General features: G+C 48.4%; 2 protein-coding genes across 6 annotated transcripts; both read right to left on the minus strand.

The window, feature by feature from the left end:
* Positions 1-895: 895 nt before the first annotated feature.
* LOC105698819 (interference hedgehog) lies at positions 896-10,873 on the minus strand. Of its 3 annotated transcripts, none has more exons than XM_012423402.2 (7): positions 10,553-10,873; positions 6,039-6,119; positions 5,706-5,951; positions 4,636-5,628; positions 3,698-4,522; positions 3,466-3,581; positions 896-3,391 (listed from the first exon to the last, which is right to left on the minus strand). In XM_012423402.2, the coding sequence occupies exons 2-7, from the start codon at positions 6,106-6,108 to the stop codon at positions 3,230-3,232; spliced, it is 2,412 nt and encodes an 803-aa protein (XP_012278825.1). In that variant the 5' UTR covers positions 6,109-6,119; positions 10,553-10,873; the 3' UTR covers positions 896-3,229. The 3 variants fall into 3 exon arrangements, with proteins under 3 accessions (XP_012278825.1, XP_012278826.1, XP_012278824.1); XM_012423403.2 differs by lacking the exon at positions 10,553-10,873 and adding an exon at positions 6,716-6,823; XM_012423401.2 differs by lacking the exon at positions 10,553-10,873 and adding an exon at positions 6,506-6,823.
* A 446-nt stretch (positions 10,874-11,319) lies between these two features.
* On the minus strand, positions 11,320-21,303 carry LOC105698722 (forkhead box protein N3). 3 transcript variants are annotated; one of them, XM_012423197.2, is made up of 8 exons: positions 19,312-20,560; positions 18,488-18,640; positions 17,931-18,334; positions 17,408-17,835; positions 17,007-17,310; positions 16,820-16,925; positions 16,469-16,754; positions 11,320-15,974 (listed from the first exon to the last, which is right to left on the minus strand). In XM_012423197.2, the coding sequence occupies exons 3-8, from the start codon at positions 18,310-18,312 to the stop codon at positions 15,744-15,746; spliced, it is 1,737 nt and encodes a 578-aa protein (XP_012278620.1). In that variant the 5' UTR covers positions 18,313-18,334; positions 18,488-18,640; positions 19,312-20,560; the 3' UTR covers positions 11,320-15,743. The 3 variants fall into 3 exon arrangements, with proteins under 3 accessions (XP_012278620.1, XP_012278619.1, XP_023289795.1); XM_012423196.2 differs by having other exon boundaries at positions 18,488-18,677; positions 18,850-20,560; XM_023434027.1 differs by lacking the exons at positions 18,488-18,640; positions 19,312-20,560 and adding an exon at positions 21,218-21,303 and having other exon boundaries at positions 15,844-16,754.
* Between the last annotated feature and the right edge of the window lie 2 nt (positions 21,304-21,305).

Raw genomic sequence — 21,305 nt, forward strand, 5'->3', positions numbered from 1 at the left:
ATTTATTCGTCGAGATATCTATAGCGAAATTTGTTAACGTTTTATGTTATAACTATGGCAAAAAGGGGGAAAGAGAAGAAATTGAGAACAGTAGTTGCGAGAGGGCTCGTCACGGTCCTACTCGATGCGGAACCCCCCGACACTGTTGAACGATAATGTCTACCGATTGTTACGGGAATGTTTATTAATAATGGTGCGAGTTTTTGCACGAAGGAACGCCATAAAGGGCTCCGGGGGGGTTGCTGCGTTAAGTGCCGAGTCATTGGTTCACCTGGAAACTCAATATCCGTGGACGCGACGAAACGATTTTGATAATTAGCTTTAACGTTTAGGATAATAAAATCGATAATCATCTGCGGCCCTTAACGCGGCAGCCCGGACACGTTCCTCGGTGTGGCGGATTTTAATCTCTCCCCGTAGGATAACGACGGAATCCTCTCTATACGACCTTAATTAAACTTTATCAGCCAATTCGGGCTCGAGCGAACAATCATATTCCGACCCTTTGTTTAAGTACAGAGAGAGAGACTCGATGCGTACAACAATGTATAACTATTCGCAGGCTCAGCGCGGCCGTGTAATAAGGTAACTCTACTTATGAACGGTATTATTTATATTAGCTCGTATCTCTCGTATTAATAATTTAATAACTTCTTCTTCCTCTTCTTTCTTTCTTCGTTTTTTTTTTTTTGTATACCCTTTTGTTGTGTTCACCGAAGTAACTATTGTTATTCTTGTAGAGATCCTTAGGATAGATCGTGCCTTAAGAAATAAAAACAAATAAAAGATATAAAGAAAGAAACGCGTCGAGGACTCGTAGGAGCCGGGAGGGGATTCGCGAGTTATTTATATTAAAAATTAAGGGAAGAATGAGAAAAAAAAAATAAGAGCGCGCTCTGCGACGTACACTCCTCCGTGTATTTTAATACTGTACATATGAATATTTTCCGCAATAAACCATTTGTCCTTCGACGATCTGTCTCTTCTCGGTGTCATCGTACCCGCCGGAGATACGCTCGGCTTTTATATAAATCTACGGCCTACTTCTTAAAGTAGAGTCACTTAAGTACACAAGAGAAGACTCGGACGTATAAATAATTATTGTATTCCGTGGGCAAGATGCAAGGCACGTATATATATATATATATTGCGGATGGTCGGAGGTAATAACCTAATATATACATATATCTTGTCCGATCTCTCGCGCATTAATTTACGGCAGTGAGGCGACGCGGCGCATCGTCCCTCGCCTAAGCATTAATTTATTAAAGGTATCGTATAAAATATTGCAATCGCGAGTCTGACAAAACTCAACCGCTAATCCGTTTACGCAATGTTGTCTATGTACAATTTTCATTCCTAGCGATAATTAACTCTCCAAGGCGAAAATTTAGCGACCGCCAATCGTCTTCCTCTCACCCCGTCGAATGTGCACAACCAAATTCTCACTCTCCAATTAAGCGTTTAAATTAATCCTCATTCTCCCCGGTTTCCGCTTAATCAACGCTAAAGGCACTATCTACTTATTACGTATGAGTCAACTGTACGGGTTGAGTGATCGTTAACATTAAAAATGGGGGGGAAAAAAAAAAAGAGGAGCAGAAGGAAAGTAAACTAGTGAAAAAGTGTCAGGAGGGAAACAATACTGTTAAGCGTGTCGACCAGAGGGTCTTTGATTCTACACCTGCCAAGGTCCGCGTTATTCGAACCGTGAGTGTAAAGTGAAATTAAAAGTACGAGAGGGAGAGAGAGAAAAAAAAAACAGAAATAAATCGGAGAAACTTTATCCTGAGATCGACTGAGTAATCGAGCATGCCGTTCGCGCATGCTTCTTTTCTTTTTTTTTTTTTGTATATATGTACTTGGCGCGAAACTCTACCGAGTTTCATGATCGGGCACGAGCTGCAAAGGGGGTATCGAAAATCTTCAGGTCACGCGACTTCCCCGGAGGAACTGTACTTACGATTAATTAGTCGGACGCGATTTCGAGGGTTCAGTCTGTTCGTTATAACCGAAAGCTTTACCTAGGGGTAAGCGCGAGTTTAAAGGCGACTAAGAGATTACGTAGCCCACTTCTACGTTACTAAGGTTTAAACTCAGAACCGATCGTTCCCTTTTTTTTTTTGTTCTCTTTTCTTTCCGAGAGAGCCCTAATTGCACCGCCGCGATTTCGTTTCACAATTTTGCCTACGTAGTTGGGGGGGTTAGCGTTCACATTTTCCCCCAAAATAAAGACTCTGATAACTCTTAGAAAAAAAAATTCAACAAGATATGGCCCGACACATATGTGTATATATATACACGATCTCTATGCAACTCCAGGAGTGCAAATTTCCGCGGAACAATCAGTCCTAATACTCGAGGGATTTTTCGCGAGTTTCTTCGGTTTGGCACGGAGTGGCCTAAATTAATCGATTACTAGAATATGTACAAAGGAATTGGAGTGTCCCTGCCCTGAACGGGGATACCTTGAACGGGGACAAACGCACACCGCTAAATATAAATATCACGCACCTGTATCGCGTTCACCGTATCCCCGCGATCCCGACGTGCAGGTTTTATCTCTTTTTTTTCTTTTTCTTTTTTTCGCGTAACACGTCGCAAGCTGCCCGTTGAAAGGTAGGGTGTGATTTTAGTAATATAGTTACCGTAATAAGGAATAACCTTAAGAGGAAGGAAAAAAGAAATAGATATTCGGACAATCGACCCGATCGGCAGCGTCCGCGTGCGTTTCTCATGGACAAAGTCAGTGAGAGAAACGCCGCGTCTCGCGTAAGTCTTAAATCGTCGTTAAAAACGTCGTATAAAAAAAATAAAAATAAAAATAAAAGAAAAAAGAGAAGAAATTGAGAACCTCGCAATTCCGTCCAATTACGACTGCAAGAAAATCCCATGCAGTAAGAAGTGACGTCAGTCGCGTATAAGACATATAAAAAATCCCCTGGAAAATGCTTCTCTGTATTAAAATCGATTAATGCGCCTAGGAAAATACGTTCCTCGTTTGTATATACAGAAGCAATTTCCAGGATGAGAACGGACTCGAGAGGTTCCCACGTGTAAAGCTGCCTCGTGGCATAAACGCCTGCCGAAAGATTTTCAAGTGAACGGAGCATGTCACGAGAATACTCCTGGGAATTTACCCCGTGCAGGCTGAGGTCGGATTAACCGCAGCATATCGGGGCCAGGCTTATCGACGGATAGGAATTGAATTAACAAAGCCTATATCGGCTCATAGAGGCTGTTCGATGGGCAAGGAGCCTTGCAACAAGGAGGGCTCGTTCTGAGAGGCGGTCGCGCCGCTTCCTGCCGCGTCGCCATTGTTACGTGCACTCCCATTGTTGTTCTGCCCATTGAGAAACGAGGCCATCTCCATAGGTGATTGCTGTCCACTCTAATGACAAGATGATTCCAATGCTCTTAAATGTGTACTTCGGCATTAGTCGGGACGCAAGGTCGGATACTAACCTTAGGATGCATCGCGTCCTCCGGGGCATCAAGGCCAGCCAGCGGATTAGACGTTATGTTGATCTTGGAATCGGTAACGCCACCGTTAATTGCTCTACCATTAGCCATGGGTTTACCTGGAAACAATAGAAACCTTGTAACCGGAGGTCACGAACGCTCTCTAACGGCTCTCTCCTCATTGCAATACAAGAGATCAAGGTCGATACACCAAGTAGGATCTCATGCGCGTTACCTTGATCTTGCGAGGACTCCCTGTTCTGCTTGTGTTTATTCCTCTTATAAACCACAGCCATGGCCGCCAACCCTCCGAGCAGGGTCGCACCCCCCAAAGCACCTCCGACAATAGCGTACATGCTGTCGCTGCGATCGCTGTCGGCAGACTTGACTTTATTCTCGACGAAGACCTGCTCCACCAGAGGCTCCGTAGGGGGAGCTTTCTTCGTCCTGCAGCCAAGGATCTTCGAGAACTCCGAGGCGGCGTCCACGGAGAAGCTCTGCACCTTGAACTCATAGGTGGTGTCCGGCAGCAGGTGGGAAATGGTAATGTTGGTGGCATTCTTGCCTTCGACGGTAGTCTTGACGTAGTCTCCTGCCGTGGTGGAGGTACGATGGTAAACGTAGAAGCCATCAATGTCGGCGGACCTGTTTGGATTCTGCCAGAGCAGGAGCACCTCGTGTGGCCCCAGCACCTCGGTGTTGGTCAACAGAGGAATCGGCATTCTGTTCACCTCGAATTCGAGGTTCCTGTTCAGGTGGAACGGCGCCGAGTTAGGGCTCAACTTGTTATCGTTGTTGGAATACACCGCGGCTATCCTGAATCGGTAGATGTGGTCGGGCAGGAGCTCCGTCACTTCGAAGGAGCGCACGTGGTTCGGTATTTCCATATTCGACGTCATCCACTTGGTAGGTTTCCGGTTCATCTTCTGGCCTAGTTCGCGGTACTGCACCTTGAAGAACTGGATCGGCAGGCCTTTGTTCTCAGGGACCGACCAACGGACCATCACCGACACGTCGGAGAGTCTTGTCACGTTCGGCTGGTTCGGCGGCACCAGGACCGCTGAGAAATTTACGAAAGAATTTTAAGTAATGCCCTTTCATCCGTTCACCTAAACTATGCCATGTGAATTTTGAGTAAACGTGACACGCTAGTGTTAAAGGGGACGTACTCACCTGTGCCTTTACGTTTTCCCTCCTTTCCCCGTCTCCTTCCCCCGACTCTGGTATGCTTATGGCCGGTGGTAGGTAAACCATAATCGGGCCTGGGTTCCGTCGTGCCCCCAATGTGCTGCTTCGGATTAACCCTAAGCATGCTGTATCCCGAGTCGGACCCGTACTCGTTACTAGCGACGCACTGCACAATCCCAGCATGTCGCTTTTCAACCGGCGAGACGAAGAGAGTGGAGCCCTTGATCTCGATGTTGTCACTCCTCGTCAAAGGTTCACCATTGATAAGCCACTCTATTGTAGGCTCTGGCTGCCCCGTTACGTTGCAGCTCAACTCCATCTCTCCACCCTCCGAGAACGTGGTAGTCTTCGGAGCTCTGACTACCCTTGGTAATTCCACCACTTTTAGGATTATCACCGATCTTATGCGTTTCACACTGTTCCGCCACACACAGTCGTATTCACCGCGATCTGCAGGCTGTACGTTGGCTATTGTCAGTCCTGCGGACGTGTAATGAGACCGAGAAGGCAAAGGTCCACTTAATCTAGTCCAAGTAACCATTGGCACAGGGTATCCCGCAGCAAAGCACTCCAATGTTACGTTCCTCCCTCGTAGAACTTTATATTCCGTTTGTGGTTGCTTCACGAAGTACGGTGCCTCATGTGTTGTGTCGGCATGCACCGTCAATACTGTTTTATGATTGCTCCAAAACGTCTCAGAGGTTATGTAGTTGTTCGCCGCGCAGTTGTAATGGCCCGAGTCCGATGACCGGGCATTCTCGATGACCATGGTCTTACCACCTGTCATGTTGACGCTCTCCACGAGGTTATTGTCCTTGTAAAATTGAACGAGCGCCTCCGGAGAAGAATAAGGCACTGGACAAGTAATTGGAACCGTGTTTCCTGTTGCGACCCGTATTCCAACGTTGCTCCTGTCACTGAATTTCTCTATAGTGGCAAGACTTAGTCTTGCTGGTTCGGAAGCCAAGCCACTCGTACCTAAAAATGATTACGTAGACATTAGATGAATCGATTAAACAAGTGCATTGTATTTATTTCTTCTCTCTTGATCTTACCATAAAATGCTATGCATCGAAAGTCACCAGCCTTTGATTCGTCGTCAAAATTAAAGACATGCTTCGAAGTCTTGCCCCCGCTGTTAGGTGTGTGAATAAGCGGTCCCCATTTGTCCGATCCCAAAGGCTTATGCCGCCATGCAAACTTCTCTGCAGCAAGACTCAGGCTACATTCGAAGTATACCTCGTCACCAAGGGGAGCAGCCAGTGGTTGAGGATGTCGTGTAAATGACATGCCTAGTAGGTCTATAAATGGTAACATTTTTTAAAATTGATGTACATTATGGAATACACCTTCTACGACACAAGTGAGTCATGTTTTATAAGACTTACCGGAAGCTCGGCATCCTGCCAGGTATAGGAAGACCACGAGGGCGCCGTACAGGGAAGACGCCGAACGCATCTTGACACATTCTGAAAGCACGGAACGCAAACGTTAGGTTACGTTATTTGTGTGATATTGCTTTTCGGCCTGGTTGGCAGAGGCTCGCATGCCTTCCCCGAGTCGGAGCCACTAAAATTATTGCCGGGAACCTGGTTTAAGTTTAGAACGAGGAGTTCATGTGAAAATAGAACGCATTCTCGCGTGCTCAGCATAGGCCGAGCACCGATCGACCTGGATGTCGTTAAACGGCTCCTTAGCTTCCAGAAGGGAATACTGCACCCAACGGAATGCATAAGCTTGCAGCACTAATGCATCAACATTCGCTTGCACATACAAGGTAGCTGCATTTACATGAAAAGTATTGTCAGCTCATTCCAGTATTCAGATACTATTCTTAACATTACCAAGGACTAACCTCAGCCGCCTGCTCCGTACATTAACACCTCAAAGATTATGTCAAGTTTCATCGGTCAATCCTTTGTAACGGCTACGTAGCTCTCGGAGCCATCAACTAACCTAAAAATTCACCGACGCCAGGCGATCGCGTCAGTATTATCAACCACGCCGAGTGTTTTCAAAATACCCGTTAAATACCCACGACGCATTTAGGCGTTACTTAGATTACCTAATCCGAGGCTTCACATTTCGATGAAATAAACAACAATAAACAAGCAATTCGCATCCGGCGTTTACTAAACATTCACCGAACGACGCAAAATCGACGCGAGCCCGAAACCACGTGCAGTCCCGAGACAAGGCGCATCCATCGAGCAGGTTCGCGCAGGTTCACGCAGGTTTGACCTACGTCCACCTTGCGTCGCCAGCGTCGCTCGCCTCGAGGCGGGCTTTTCGACCGGTCGATCGAGTCGCTCGACTCGCGAGGCGCCATCGTTCGATTCCTCAACTGGGTCTCCTAACCAAACCAGTGCATATGTAATATTACGTGCGCGAACGAATCGTCGATGCAAACCCGTACACACCGAGGCCGGTTGAATTTCTCTCTCCCCTCCTCGAACCAGTGTGGATGATTTCACGATTGGAAATGCAACGCTCGGGAGCGAATGTCCGTATATGGGGACGAAAACCGTCGATTATAACGCGGCGCGGCGTTTAACGGGCGTGCGTGGGCGTCATAATGACAGAAAGCGCGTACTGGGCTCGGATCTCTAGCAGAACGATTATTCATTGGCCAACGGCCACCGGCGCACGTGGGCAGTCCCATTCACGGATAGGCGAGCCGCCCACGCGGCTCCTCTCTATATAGATCTATGGAATTATCCGACGTTGTTGATTTTTCCCTCCCTCGTTTCCATGCGCCCCGGACGCGCATCGACACCTCGGAGTGTCCTAATAAGAAGAGCGTACCTTAGGCGCCTCCGCGCCCTCTGGCGAACCGCGCCACCAATGCCGGCGAGACGCGTAACAGGTGAGAAGTAGTCCGAGCCGCCTATTTTCCGAGCGATCCTCCGCGCTCCTTCCGTCTCTCTCTCTCTCTCGCCCCTCAAAATAAAGAACTCGAATTCCGAGCCAGCGGTTGCCAACCTCCGCGGGGCCGAGGTGCGCGCGCACCTCCAAGTCCTCGAGAAAAATGGCGGCTGGAATCCGACCAGGAATTTTCCCACCTCTCGGAAACGATCCGCGAAATTCACGACGCCGCGCCTCATTTGCGATCGAGCTTCTCGCTCTTCTTATTAAATTCCATCTCGAGGAATTCTTGTCACTTAACGAGCGCGACCAGTCTTCGAGGAATCGAATCGACTCGCAACGTGGAATGCCGAACGGTGCTTTAAGCCTTTAAGATGATGTAAAAGAATTTTATATATATATAACGTGAGAATATTTATAAAACTTCAGCCTGTGAAGGCCCTACGGAAGAACGCGATGCTCGTGAAATTTCATTTTTGATAATTTCATTTTTGCTTTTATTTATCTCAGATTAGAATATATTTTTTTTGTATGAAATTTCATGAACACCAGGTTTTTCCTTAGGACCTCTATAATTCCATGCGGAAGCTTGATTCGGTCCACCCAGTTTGGGGAAAAGTTCTAACAAATATTTTGACGTTTTGTGTATGCAAAATGACTCTTTCGTATCACCTTAACGAGGACGGACCGGGCCGTGATTTGTCCGCAATTTTATTTCTGGCCCGTTCTAATTCTACCTCTTTGTTCCAGTCCATGGCGCGGCGGTCCAAAGTATGCGAGAGCGACTCCGACGTGCGTAAAACCGACGCAATTACGCCGAGAGAGGCCCAAAGGCCAAATTGGCCTTTCTAATTCGAGTGGTTCACCTCTCGCGGGTAGATTCGAATTCGGGTGAGATGATTGCGCATCGATCTCGAGAGATCGTTTTTGGGATGGACCACGATGCTCGATCGGATATTTCTTTGACGGCTTGATCGAATCCTCGACATCTTAGGCGGGATATCGATTCTTGATTTCATGCGAATTTTTTCCGCGTACGAATAGACTCGCACAAAAAATCCTCGCATTATTGCGACGTCGGGTCCATTGATAAACATTTAAAAGACGTATACGAAACTGTGAATTTCGCGTGAGAAATGAATATGCGAAAAAAAAAAATAATCTGTATGAACTAGAGAATCGGATCCCAGCAGCTGAAGATGGAAGATTCGAGGATATCCGATACATCGGATATCCTCGGTAGGAAATATCGCTATATCGATCACCCTCTCGAGCACGACCGATATCACATAACAGTTCCTTTGATAGAGCCAGCTCCTCTTATCGTGGATGCGTTATCGGTGAGCCGCGACTCGCGTGCGATATTTACCCCCTGAATAAACATTTGTTAAACGATCCCTTTCGTATCAAAGGACTCGTAGAAATTCACCCGTGTAACCGAGGACTGTGTACCTGTTGAAGGCCTTTATAAGCCGTTATCCGAAGTCCTTCGGATAAATAGAACAAATACAAGGAGGCCCTTCCTCGCATTGAGCACCCCTGCTCGCTTACCTGTTCGGCACCGAACCAAACGAATTCGAAATCCGCCGCGGTATTTTCGTAACGCGGAACGCAGGTAGAGTACGGTCGTGGTATTTATTTTTTGGCGAAATCCGTTCTGCACTTGCCCTTAAATCGGTGCAATTTTTCGAGGAGCTTCGTCATCAACGCCTCGCCGAGAAGAAAAACCGCTCCGTCCGAGAGCCTCGATTCGAGAGTCGGAGAGGTGTTCGAATCTCTTTTTAATTATGCAAATTAGCCGGCCCTATCCGAACCGTCCGGGTCCGATCGAACCGCCATATTGAATTAATCGCCCACGCGGATGATTGGACTTTTCTCGCGTTAAGTGGCGCGTCAAAGAACGCTCTAGTTCTCCAGCGAACTGGCCAATCACCCGCGTAGGCGATCCTCTAATCAGGTGGACGTGATCTCTACCCGCGGAGTGGAAAACGGAGAAGAAATCCTTCGTCTTATTTTATTCCAGTGACATGAAAAGTACGGTTCTCAGCGGATGAAAATGATAGACACACGGCGTCCGTGTAGAGGGAAATTTATTGCAGGCGCCAGTGCGCGCGCACCGAGGGGAGGTCACGTGTCCTCACGTGCGCACTCGGGAGGCGCGCGCGAGTCGCGTGTCGGAGGTGGCGAGGAGCGCTCACACGCGCGTCGACCGCGCATCCGTGCGGGTCGGCTGTCGTCGTACCGTTCCCCGCGGGCAGAATCGATGGAAGCGTTTAAAATGCGAATATAGGAACAGCGATGGATACACCATTATTCAAACTAAACATATTATAATTGTTTAAAAGAGGGACGAAAGAGGAAGAAAGTCTCGACGAGACGGTATCGTCAATTAACGTATTTACATCAAGGAGTGATTTCGGAAATTGAGTACACGAGGAACACCGGTAGTATATATGCACCTGCATGCCAAATCCCGGGCTCTGATTGGCCGACATTCCCGCTCCAACGGAAAGCGTCCCACGGGTGAACCAGATAAACACAGATTATTCGGGAGGAAATATATATATAAATACGTGGAAAACACGATCTAAAGTTTTGTATGCAGTTTTATATCTTGCGGCGGTAAAAGGTTTCGAAGGTTGTTTCGCTCTTTCGACCGTAAGGGTGAAAGAAGAATCGAGAAGCCGAGCACGCGGGGTGCCTTCCCGTGGAGCGCCGGTGGCTTGTGTGCACCTGCACGCGAAATCACGGGCCCTGATTGGCCGACGCGGCGGCGCCATGGGAAAAGCGTCCCACGGGTCGGCCAGCGACACCGACTCGGATTTTTCGCGGCGCGTCGCCGTCCGTGGAAAGCCGAGGGATAAATAAAATACCCGCGAGCGATGACCAACGAGAGAATAACGTCGAAAGGGGCGCAACGGGACGCGCGAAACGTAGGGTCGACCGGGAAGGAGACGCGTCCGAAGCCCGGGTCGAAAGGGAGCAAGGAGAAACCCGGAATGTCCACGGTAAATGCGGAATTGACGGCGCGACTCACCCTTTCGCGTCCCCTCGAGCAGTCCACCTTCTCGGGCGTCTTCGACTTCTGGACGAGGTCTATCGATCCGATGCCAGCACTCGATCGTTCACTCCATTTTCACTGAGAGTGCGCTTGGTCGCACGGCGAGCGCACCGAAATCCACGGCGGTTGGCGTCCACCGGGAACACTGGAATGCAGACCGACGGGTTTTGAACCACGGTGCGGGGACCCCGCTGTCGGCGGCGCGTACCCGAGCCGCCGCGCGCGCCTCTGATTGGTCGAGCCGCGTGACGTCACGTACCACGTGGTACACCCTCCTCTAGCGCCGCCATTTTCGAAAGGAGAACCGCTTCTCCGACGCGAACCGCAAGAAATGCCGAATGCTACGGACGCGATTTCGAGTATTATAATCAGAATGTAAAAAGAAATAATAAAGAAGGAAAACTTGTTCTCGATTATGCTCGGACCGAAAGTTTCGGCCCTCTTTCTAGCCGGACTAAAGTCGCATCGGTCTCAGCATCCTGCCGGTTGAATTCCACCGTGCATTTCCGTCACTGGCCGAGAATAGACACCGCTCCGAGACGTGACCTACAAAGAAGGCACTCCAAGTATATCGCGAGGAAAATATTAATAAGAAATAACAAAAGGGGGCTACTCTTTTCCACCGTTTTCATTAGACAAAGTTCCGTCGTGGTTACAGCCTAAAATATTACACTTAAGTCGTATAAGCAAGGCCAAAAACTTAACAAACATTTTACAGTGTGATCGTTTAAAATTAATAANTATTTAGATGTATTTGCTAAAAATCAGTAGCAATAAACGTTCGCGTTCGCAAAGTAAAAGAGTTCCTAGGGTTTGGCACATCACGCAACGGAAGCAACTCAAAATCACTGTCCTCTCTCTCTCTATCTCTCTCTTTCACGCGTTTTGATTGTCCGTGGCTAGGTGTGTGTGGTTAATTCTTTCATCTCCTCTCATAAAACGTCACTTTAAAAGCTAATTCGTGGGTCGCGGCGCTGTAGGATAAGTTAATTAATTTAATGCCTCGCTTTAATCAGCCGGTCTTTCGTTGAGATTTCCGCCCCATGGCGAGTTTTTCTCGTCGCGTCGATTCTTTTGAACAGTGATTTTTTTTTCTTCTTCAAAATTTCTTATTCTTTCGCCACAGATCTTTCCTAAGCTTTCTCGCTTTCCCCAGGGCCAAGGTCCTGTAGAGATCTACGAGATGGGTTCTACCGGAAAAGTTCGAGTCACCCTTTAATTCAATTTAATTCATGGTCGAGTATAAATTCCGAAACCGCTGTCTGATCGACTCGACCGCATGTCTCTTTGTTTTTGGTCGTGAATTATGAAACTAGTCAAGTTATGCAGCGAGCTTGGTAGGCCAAGCGTTGACGCTCAAACGGCCGGTTTAACGTTAAGTATAATATTAGTTCGTGATAACGGCCAGCAGTTTGAGCATTGATAACGCCCTTGGAGATTTCTTAAACGATCAAGTCTAAGTCTTTACGCTAAGGGAATCGAATGTGCCGCATTTCTTCGCCAAGTACTTTTGACAATCGTGGTATAAAGGAAATTACCTTCCATAAAAGCTCCCTTCGATCTTATAAAAATTCCTCGCGTTAAGTATTGCCGAAGAAATGAGTCCAATTCGAAAAGCAATTGCACAGTTTCCACTTAAATTATCAATTCGAGCGAATAATATGAGGTTCGCCCGTAACAAGCTTTAAAGTAACTCAGCAACCAGCAGGTCGTATAAAATATATTAGCTTGATTAAATTCCCTTAAACTAACGTGTTAAAGCAAATTAATCTAAAACCAAGTCTTAACGAAAGCTTTCCAGCGCGATTGCGATGAAGATTGTACAGCTTAACAAATCTTAACATTCGTCCGCTCGGAACGATTGGAAGAGGAAAAAAAAACAAAAAAAAAACAAAGACTTATAGGAAAAATCGAACGTGCCCCATCTCTTCGACAATTCATTAACGAGCATGATCCGACGTGTAATGAAACTTATATACATTGCGTTTAGCGAATTTCGTCAAAATCTGACCGAATAAAAATTCCCCCCGCGAGTCGTCCCGTCGAAGAAATGGGCCATATTCGGAAACCAATTGCACAGTTTCCTCTTAATATAAATCATGTTAATCCAACCCACGCGAATAATTTAGAGAGTTCACTTATTAACGAGGCCTAACTCAACTTGGCAACAGGTCGAATTAATCCGTGGAAGCCAGCAACAGGGATTATACTAAATTTTTCGTAAATTCGGTCTAATAGCCGTTACCAAAAAAAAAAAAAAAAGAGAATAGAAAAAGAACGAGAAAACGAAGTTAACTCCAACAGCTGACTCCTCGCAAAGTTCTGCGAAAACGTTCGAAAGGTTTGCGGCTTCCTCGCCGTACCGATCCGATCGCAGAGTATTCCATCCGATATCAGGCGTAACTGGTGTATTGCTTTTGGATTATCCCGCTAAACGATACCCTAGCGTTAACTTAACGATTAGCTACCACTAGAGTGATATAAGAAAGGGCTCTCGTCGGCCTCCTAGTCAAGTAGTTTAGAATAAGCTACATGGAAGAACGGACCTTCAGTCGTAGCGAACGGGAGCTAGTCTTTAAGAAATCGAACGAACAGTCAAACTAGATCGCTTGGACGCACCTCGCTAAGTAACCCCATTTAATTAAATACAACAAATTAAGCGCAACTTGGTGACGAGTAAACGAACGTGACCCTTAAAAAAAAAAAGGAAAAAAAAACCAAACCCGATAGAAGGGTCTTACAAATGCAATCGCAGGGGATTGGCGATGTCAAGATGTTGCGTTAATTTTAACTGTGCAGAGGGAGGTTCACAGAATTTCTGTAAATTCGTGCATCGCAATTATCAAGTCCACCAAGTTTAAATAAATAATAAAAAGAAAACAGAAGAGACAGCACATTAACAAGAATTCAGCCGTAATGTCCGTCGTTCACTTTCCGCACGGATGGCCGATCGAGTGCAACCGCGGATTGTCTTCAAAGTCGAAGATAAAAACAACAACAAATCATCCCCAACCTCGTCCTCTTTTTTTTTCTTTTCCAAAACGGAAGAAAATACATATGTGAATACGAATAGCGAGCTAATTTTCAACACCCTTCCATCCTGGTCGAGAGCTCACCGTGTCTCCGAAGAGTTGCTCAAAGAAAAGATAGAGAAAAAAAAAAGAGAAAAGAAAAGGGGGAAAAAAGACGAAAAATCGAAAACCCCAATCACGTGCGCGATCTTACGTTCTTTCCCTCTTTCCTTCCTTTCTTTAATTATTTTTCTTCTTTTTTCTTTTTCTTTTTCTTTTTTTTTTTTAGAGAAATACATATCACAGATTACACAAGCAAATATTATTGCCGCTCTCGAGCACACGAGGGGATCGTCTCGCGATATTTACAGAGACGACCGTATTGCGAATTGTCAACCTAGGATGGGTCGAGAGATAAATATAAGTATGTATGTATATATTATATATGGGGAAAAGGCTCGTTCGATAACAATGTGGCATTCTTTCCTGCAAGCTGCACACATTCGTGCAATAGACTAGCTGCGATCACATGAGCATGAAAAGAGAAAAAAAGTAATGAATATACAAGAGGAAAAAAAAACAAAAAAAGAGACAAACAAATGTCATCGCGCCCTTTCAAGGCCTAGTTTCGCTCGTTCGCTCAAGTAATATTAAAACCGATCGACGAGCCAATTGCATTGCTAAAAAAGGCGACAACTCGGACACTAATGGAACTTATAAAACAAGGGAAATTAGGAGATCGTCACTGTAAGATTTTACGAATTAATGCATTTGATTGATTGGACTTGTCGACGTTATTAACAATGCAGATTAAGCGCAATCATACCGTCCAAGCTACGGCGTGACCCCGTCCCAGTGTTTCATATTTATATATGTATAACCAGTTATGTACTTCAACACACGTTGAGAAGAAGAACAGTAGTTCTTGAATTATTCAGAAAATAAGGGGGGAAAAAAAAGAACGGTACGGTAAAGAAATGGTAATAGGAAGTTACCCATTGGCAGGGCCGGTCTAATTGCGCCCCGATAGTTCGCCATTTGCTCGCCAACGTCGAGAGCGGTTTTCATTCCCCTCTGTTATTTTCCCCTCACATTTTAAGCTAATGAACATCCGTTATCAGCGAATCGTTAGGAAGAGCTTTTATCACGCGGGCGAAGGCCCTGTAAAAATATACCATCTCTCTATATAGACCTACACACGAGTTCACACGAGTAGTAGGATCTCCCCTCGTCGTCGCCTGCCCCGAGGCCTTTACAAGGACGATCCGCGTCCTAATAAAAAAATTAGAAGAACCGAGGAAAAGAAATAAAGAGTCTACAAATAAGAGACAAGAAGCGCCCGCAACCCTCCGAGATAATTTTACAAATTTTACAAACTTCTCCAATACCGCCCTCCCCTACGTATCTTACACTTAACTCCGCGGATAATGATCAACAAGGTTTATAGGGAATTAGAATACTTTACGTCCCCCGATTACGCTAGACCCGCGACCGTTAGGACGAAAAAGACACAACGGCTACTCCCTACTCGGATACCCGAGCCGATTAATACATCCCCAGTCTCTAGGGACCCATTTCTACAAAAATACGACGGTGATCTCTGTTCCCAGATCGGTCTAGGTCTCCCTGAGAGAGGCTTATCAATTCCGGCCGTTCAACGGATCGATTGCTATTTAGAAAACCGGCGACGACCTCGGGCACGCGACGACTCGGAGAGAGCGTGGCCTGTGCGCGTGCCACGCAATTTCCTTGAGAACTATCCCCGCAAGCCACGGATACATAGAGTAGAAAAAGGCGAGGAGAACACTACAGACCCCCTTCTCGTTCAATGCCCGTCGCGCGATGGAAGTTTTGTAAGTTCGCGGCACCAGCGTCGCGTCGCCGGGGGTGTCCCACTCGAGCGGACGCCGCGACGCGCCTCGTGTACGACCGTGTGTGTCTCTTATTTCGCGATGCTTGTTACATACGAGTATGTATTTATTTATATATATATATATATCTTCCGTTTTCAAATATATTATCGATCTCTCTATCGAATGGTAATCAACCGCATCTCTATACATATCTACAGAAGAAACCTATTATAGAGCTCTATTATAGTTAATTAAACTCTCTCTCTTTCTCTCTCGCTTTCTTTCTCACTTTTTCTCCCTATATTAAATAATATTGTGTATAGTCCATCCGCTCCCATAAAAGTAGCCATTTCGTGTTCTGCGCAAGGCATTCCTCCAGAGCGTCCACGTCGCGCAGCCCCATCGACGCCGCGCTCCGATTGGTTCCCCGTGAGTCGTGCTACCGACCGCCGCCATTTTGCTTTTCGTTCTTCGTTGCCCAATTCGGTCGTAGAAAGGTTTCAGGTCGCGTCGCGACGGGACTCTCTGATACTTCTGCGAAAGAAATGGGCAACGGAGTCTCATTAACACCTGGTCCTCTCAGCGGATGCTCCCTCGTTGGCTGACGCACCCGCACCTGGTTCCCAACGTTCCCTAGTACCCTAGTTAGAAACGATCCCTTAAAGCGGTGCTCCCCTACTTATTGCTTCTGGTTTTAGCGCTAATCGAATTCACTTTTGGCATCGTGACGGGTTTCCGCGAACCCTGAAAGCGAGCGCTGAGTGTCGTACCGTGCCGGAAACCGTACATCCGTTGTACGTCAGCGCCCACGGTATTGCAATCGATCGCAGCGCTTCTAGCGACGACTAGCCGCACCTCCGGGCATCTTCTTCATTTAATCGGCTCCTCGGTACCCTCCGCATCCCAAGCGTCGCCCGTTCCTCTTCCGGCTTCCTTAAGAGACCCCTGACCTCTCGAGGTCGCCGTCCGCGCGCCTCGACGACGAGATATGCGTCGTTTTGACTCGTAAAAACGCGTTAACCCCTGACCTGTTTCAGATGCCGGTTGCCCTCGTCCCACTCGCGCCAACGTCTGCGTCTCTTCTCGGGCGAGCTCGGATATTCGCTCGGAGCCGACCTCCTCTTGATCCGCGACGTCTCCTCGACCCTGGTGACCGCGCTCTGCGTATGAGCACCCTGAGAAACGTGCTGTGGCCTCCCGTGGCCGAGAGCCGTGCTGACGCCGGCCAGGTTGAGCAACGCATCCGCACCCTCCGCGATCTTCCGCTGCTCGTCGAAGTCCGTCCCGGTCACGTCCACTCCGGAACACCTCTTACTGCGACAGGAAATTCTTTTTGTCTCCTGTCCTTGAACGGAAGGAAATAAAAAGTATGGTCCTACCTTTCCAACTTAATCGACGTGATGCAGCTGTACGTATGGTCCTCGCTGGAACTCCTCGTGATGACCGGGACTAGCTTCTCGGGTTCCATTAACTTCCTCCTGCGATCTGTGGAGGTCACGATTAAGGGTTTTAGATAATGTACACGCGTGTAAGGAGAAAATCAACGAAAGGGAACTCTCGACACACCTTTGTTGTGGTTCAGGATGATAGGGCCGTGTTTGAAGGAGAGCATCGCCGCAGCGGCCGCGTCCACGTCGCTGTCCACTTCCGCTTCCGGGCTGTCGCCGATGTTGCTGGAGGCGAGCCTTTTCGAGAGATAAGGGAAGAGGACCGGATCCGGAAGACGTGCTCCGATGTTCTTTCTTGGAGTTTTTTCGGGGGAGGAAATACTTTGAGCGGTCGGGGGAGGAAACGGCGCCCGCGACAAGGCTTGGATAAGGTTCGGCCTGTACTGGGCATCCACCATCCACAGCGATCCCTTGCCTAAATTCTGGAAAAGTCCACCATAAAGAATCGTACGCGTTAATCGATTCCTTGGAGCCCATTCACGCGGTGGAAGGGCGATTCTAAATCATTTCTCGACGTACCGGAGCCTTCTCCACCTTGCGGAAGCACTTGTTCAGACTCAGATTGTGCCTGACGGAGTTCTTCCAGCCCGTGGGTGCGTTCCTGAAGTAGGGGAAGTGATCCAGGATCCAGGCGTACACCTCTTTGACGGGAAGGGCCTTCACGGGGCTGTCCTCGATCGCCATGAAGATCAGGCAGGAAAACGAATACGGTGGTTTGCTATTTCTATGCAAATGAGGATCGTAAGGTATGTGGGTCGGGTGTTTGTTGCGATTCGAGACCGGCAGATTATTGTTGCTCAGAGATATCTTCGCCTGATTACTTTGGGCCGTATCGTAGTGACTCTTGATAGACTCCTGAAGGTTCTGCGAGGACTTCTGGTAACCCCTTCCGTTGTTCTGGTAACACTGTCCCTGTGTAGAACTGGAACTACTCTTCCCGTTGCTCTCTGGAAACGCGAATAAATTTAACGATCCCGTGACATTTCCAGTAAGGAATGTAAACGAAGCCAGGAACATCCTACGTATGAACTCTTCCCCTTACCTGGAGAATAATTTTCGTCGAGGCTCGACACGGAATTGGTGTTCTCGGAGAGGTCGGCACTGTCCTCGCACACGTTGTTGTTCAGGGCGTTCTCGTTTTTGGCGTTCTTCGAGGGATTCGAGATCTCCAGGCCCTTGAGGAGGTTCTGCTGGTGCAGCCAGCTGAGAGAGGTAAGGTCGTCGTCGGACTGGCCGTTCTTGTCTACCGACTTCTCGCTGGGACTCGCCTCCTCGTTGAACTCATCCGCCGAGCTCGTCTCCGCGAAGGTGCTCGCGTTGTCCCCCTCCTTCAGCGTGTACACCTCTCTGAGACTGAAGACTCGCGTGATGGTCAGACCCATCGCGGTCTCCATGTCTGCCGTGTCGGGCCTGTCCGGAGCCATCTCGCAAATGGTACTGTAGTCACTAAAACCATCGTATCAAGATACCTAAATACCAAACAACCTCTTCATTTTCCCATTATCCTCCGTTTATCAAACTGACCTACTCCAAAAAAAAAAAAAAAACATTAATTAAAGGAAAGAATTCTATTTAATAGGGGAAAGAATGAAAACGTACAAGCTGTTTCACGCTCGACCTTCATCTCGCTCGCCACATGTCGGTATCGGTTAACCTCACTTTTCCAGAGTCCCAAATGTCACGTGTCACGGAACACCGGGTGTCAATAAAACCCTAACCCCAAAAAGTACTGGCTTCCGAGTTTTCTCCCGTCTGCGGGTCCGGGAGAAAAAAAAAATACTCAGACTCACTAATAAGAAACGAAAATTTCCGATTAAATCGAAGTGGTTCTAAAAGCCATACGCGAACGAGGGGGTTATATCACGGCCGGATTTTCTCTCCACCATGATTTGGTATCGATTTTAACGACTTCTAGAAATCGGAAACTACATTTTCCGCGAGCTGCTCCCGCGGGATAATACCTTCGAGACGTCCGGAAGGAATCTGACGGGATAGCGCCTGACGTCTCGCGATGCGGAACGTGGAGGCCACGTAGGAGCATCGATGCGGGATGCCGTTGCCAGGCAACGCGACTCCCTGTTTGTTACCATGGCAACGCGGTTGCGCGTGCCGCTACGAAGATGAGTGCGCGTGGCATAAAAGATCCGCCGGGAGGCGCGAGCGCCCATTCCGTCGTCGCGTCCCGCACACGCGGAATGTCCGCGTACGCGTTCCGGAGCGGAAGAAAACATGGCGGTCGGAATATAAAGAACGAACGGAGCCCTCCCACTTTCTTTTTATCTTTTCCCCTGGTTACACTTCCTGTTGACCGTTAAAGCCGTTCCGTCTAGTTCGGTTCGATGACGCAGAAGCTCCAAACGCGCCGAGTGCGACTGAGACGCTCTTTGTTATGCTTATTAAATTATTATAGAGACGGCTCTTACTCGCGCGAGTCTGAGCGGGAGTTGATTTTCGCCCTGACGAAGTCTCGCTCTAGAGGGTTGAGTTTGAAACTTTCAGGAAGATTCCCTAGAACGGACATAGGGAGGATTTGTTTATCTCGCGTAGCGGGATGTCGGTAGACCGTGGCTATTAATAACCCGTCGTCAACGTCGGTCACTTTCTCGGGCGTGCATATCCATTTGCGCATGGGTCCCCGTTTTCCCCCCGCGGGACGAAAATAAGCGTACAAAGGTGTATCGCGATTGTCACCCGGCCGCGTTTCGGGACCGCTTTTGTAAACCTCGTAAAAGGATGAAAGACGCACGAGGTACTTAGATATTGACCTCCTAACGGGTGGGAAGGAGGTTAAAATCGCATTGGAGTCGTAGAATTAAGCGATATAATCTGTACACACGGGCGTATAATTAATCCGAAGAAATCCGACATTCAAATCTCGCGCTCGCCGATGCAGTTAACCTCGACCGCAGCGCCGACCTCGTTTGTTTATGCACTTAGGGAATGCCAAGATGGCCGCCGCCAGGATGCAAGCGAGGCCGGGGCATTCGCGTCCCGATACTCCGCGTCTTTCCGGGGAGCGAAAGCCCACGGAAACCGCAGCCCGGCGGGCAAATCCGAGAAAAACATCCAACACCGCCGGCTGCGTGACCAATCAATTATCGCGAACCGACAATGGCGTCCACAAGTGATCTCCGACATGTTACGTTCGTCTCCCCGTCTTCGCGACCCTGACGTACGGATCCTTGGTAACCCAGTCGACATCGCATTTTCCAACCATCGTCGAAATTAAATCTCCCCAGGTATTTCCGTCACGGAGGAAAAAAGGGGACAAACAAGACGTAACAGACCCGGGAGTTGCGTAGCCATGGTACACTTGGGCTACTTGTTGAATTCAAATATGGCGCTGACGATTTCCGACAATGGCGTCCACTCTACGCTTTTCCACCCTTCCCCGCGCTCCCGATGTGCAGGTCCGCTGCAACTGGAAATACTCGTAAACATTGCCCTATCCGAGATATTATTTGAATTAAAACTAGGATTCACTTAATTCGTCCTGCGAGGAGGAAACGAGATGGCGACGTCGAATTTTAAAACGACGCGTTTAGGAACGCTTTCCCAAAGGGCGAAAGGCATCCCAGTGAGCGCCAATGAGATCAGGTAACGGAACGATTTTCCGGAGCTCGCATCGTCTGCTAGAGTGCCCGAAAATACTTCCCCTGAATATTCATGATCACGGGGAAATCACTCCTGGCGAAAATCCCGAGATCGATCGCGGATGAAAAATCGACGTCTCCGGAGGGCGCGCGCCAAGGTCGCGGAACCTTGTGGGGTGTCGCCACGGCGCACGGCAGGCTGACTCGCCGGGCTGCGTTACTTGTTGAATTCAAATATGGTGCTGATAACGATTACGAAACTCGGGCGGGCATGAAAATGGCCACGGCATCGCTTGCACACGGCGTCGACAGGGTGTCCGCGGGGGACTGCGGGGTGCCTCCGAACGCTTAACCTTAAACCTAACCTCAAACCTCGAGGAAGGAGGAAGGCGAGGCGTTCCACGAGGAAGTCTTCGCGACCGTAACGAGCCCGGGGAGTTTTTCTCAATTTTTGGAGAACCGTACGATCGAGACGCGCGCTAGGTGGCGGATCGCGGTCGAGAGGCGGAATTTTCTCGGGAGTTGCGATCGCGGAGACGCGGAACGACGAGATGCCCCGAGTGAATTTCTCGACGGGGAAAGACGAGTCCGAACGCGTCGAGAGGAAAACCGGGCGGCGCGTTTTGCGTCTCTCGATTTTTCCCGGTTAGTTCGGGTGCTTTCGCTCCGGGGGAAATTCCCCGTGGCGCGGGTTTTCGGAAAGCCGATTCGAGCGATGACCGCGGGGAAGACTTACGTGGTCGAGCACGCAGACGAGGTCCTCCGGGGATTCTTCAGAGACGGGCATCCCGGGCACACTCTACACAACACCCAGCTGATCGGGA

Source organism: Orussus abietinus, unplaced genomic scaffold (genome assembly GCF_000612105.2).
Source record: "Orussus abietinus isolate OABI.00-Male unplaced genomic scaffold, Oabi_2.0 scaffold12, whole genome shotgun sequence".
Taxonomy (NCBI): Eukaryota; Metazoa; Arthropoda; class Insecta; order Hymenoptera; family Orussidae; genus Orussus; species Orussus abietinus.

Excerpts from the sequence above, each read along its gene's own strand:
- LOC105698819 (XM_012423402.2), bottom strand. The coding sequence starts at position 6,108 with ATGCGTTCGGCGTCTTCCCTGTACGGCGCCCTCGTGGTCTTCCTATAC. Across the intron at positions 5,952-6,038 it reads GGCAGGATGCCGAGCTTCCG|ACCTACTAGGCATGTCATTT; the intron begins GTAAGTCTTATA and ends TACCATTTATAG. Across the intron at positions 4,523-4,635 it reads GGGAAAACGTAAAGGCACAG|CGGTCCTGGTGCCGCCGAAC; the intron begins GTGAGTACGTCC and ends TAAATTTCTCAG.
- LOC105698722 (XM_012423197.2), bottom strand. The coding sequence starts at position 18,312 with ATGGCTCCGGACAGGCCCGACACGGCAGACATGGAGACCGCGATGGGT. Across the intron at positions 17,311-17,407 it reads GCAAGGTGGAGAAGGCTCCG|AATTTAGGCAAGGGATCGCT; the intron begins GTACGTCGAGAA and ends GGACTTTTCCAG. Across the intron at positions 16,755-16,819 it reads ACGTCGATTAAGTTGGAAAG|TAAGAGGTGTTCCGGAGTGG; the intron begins GTAGGACCATAC and ends TTCCTGTCGCAG.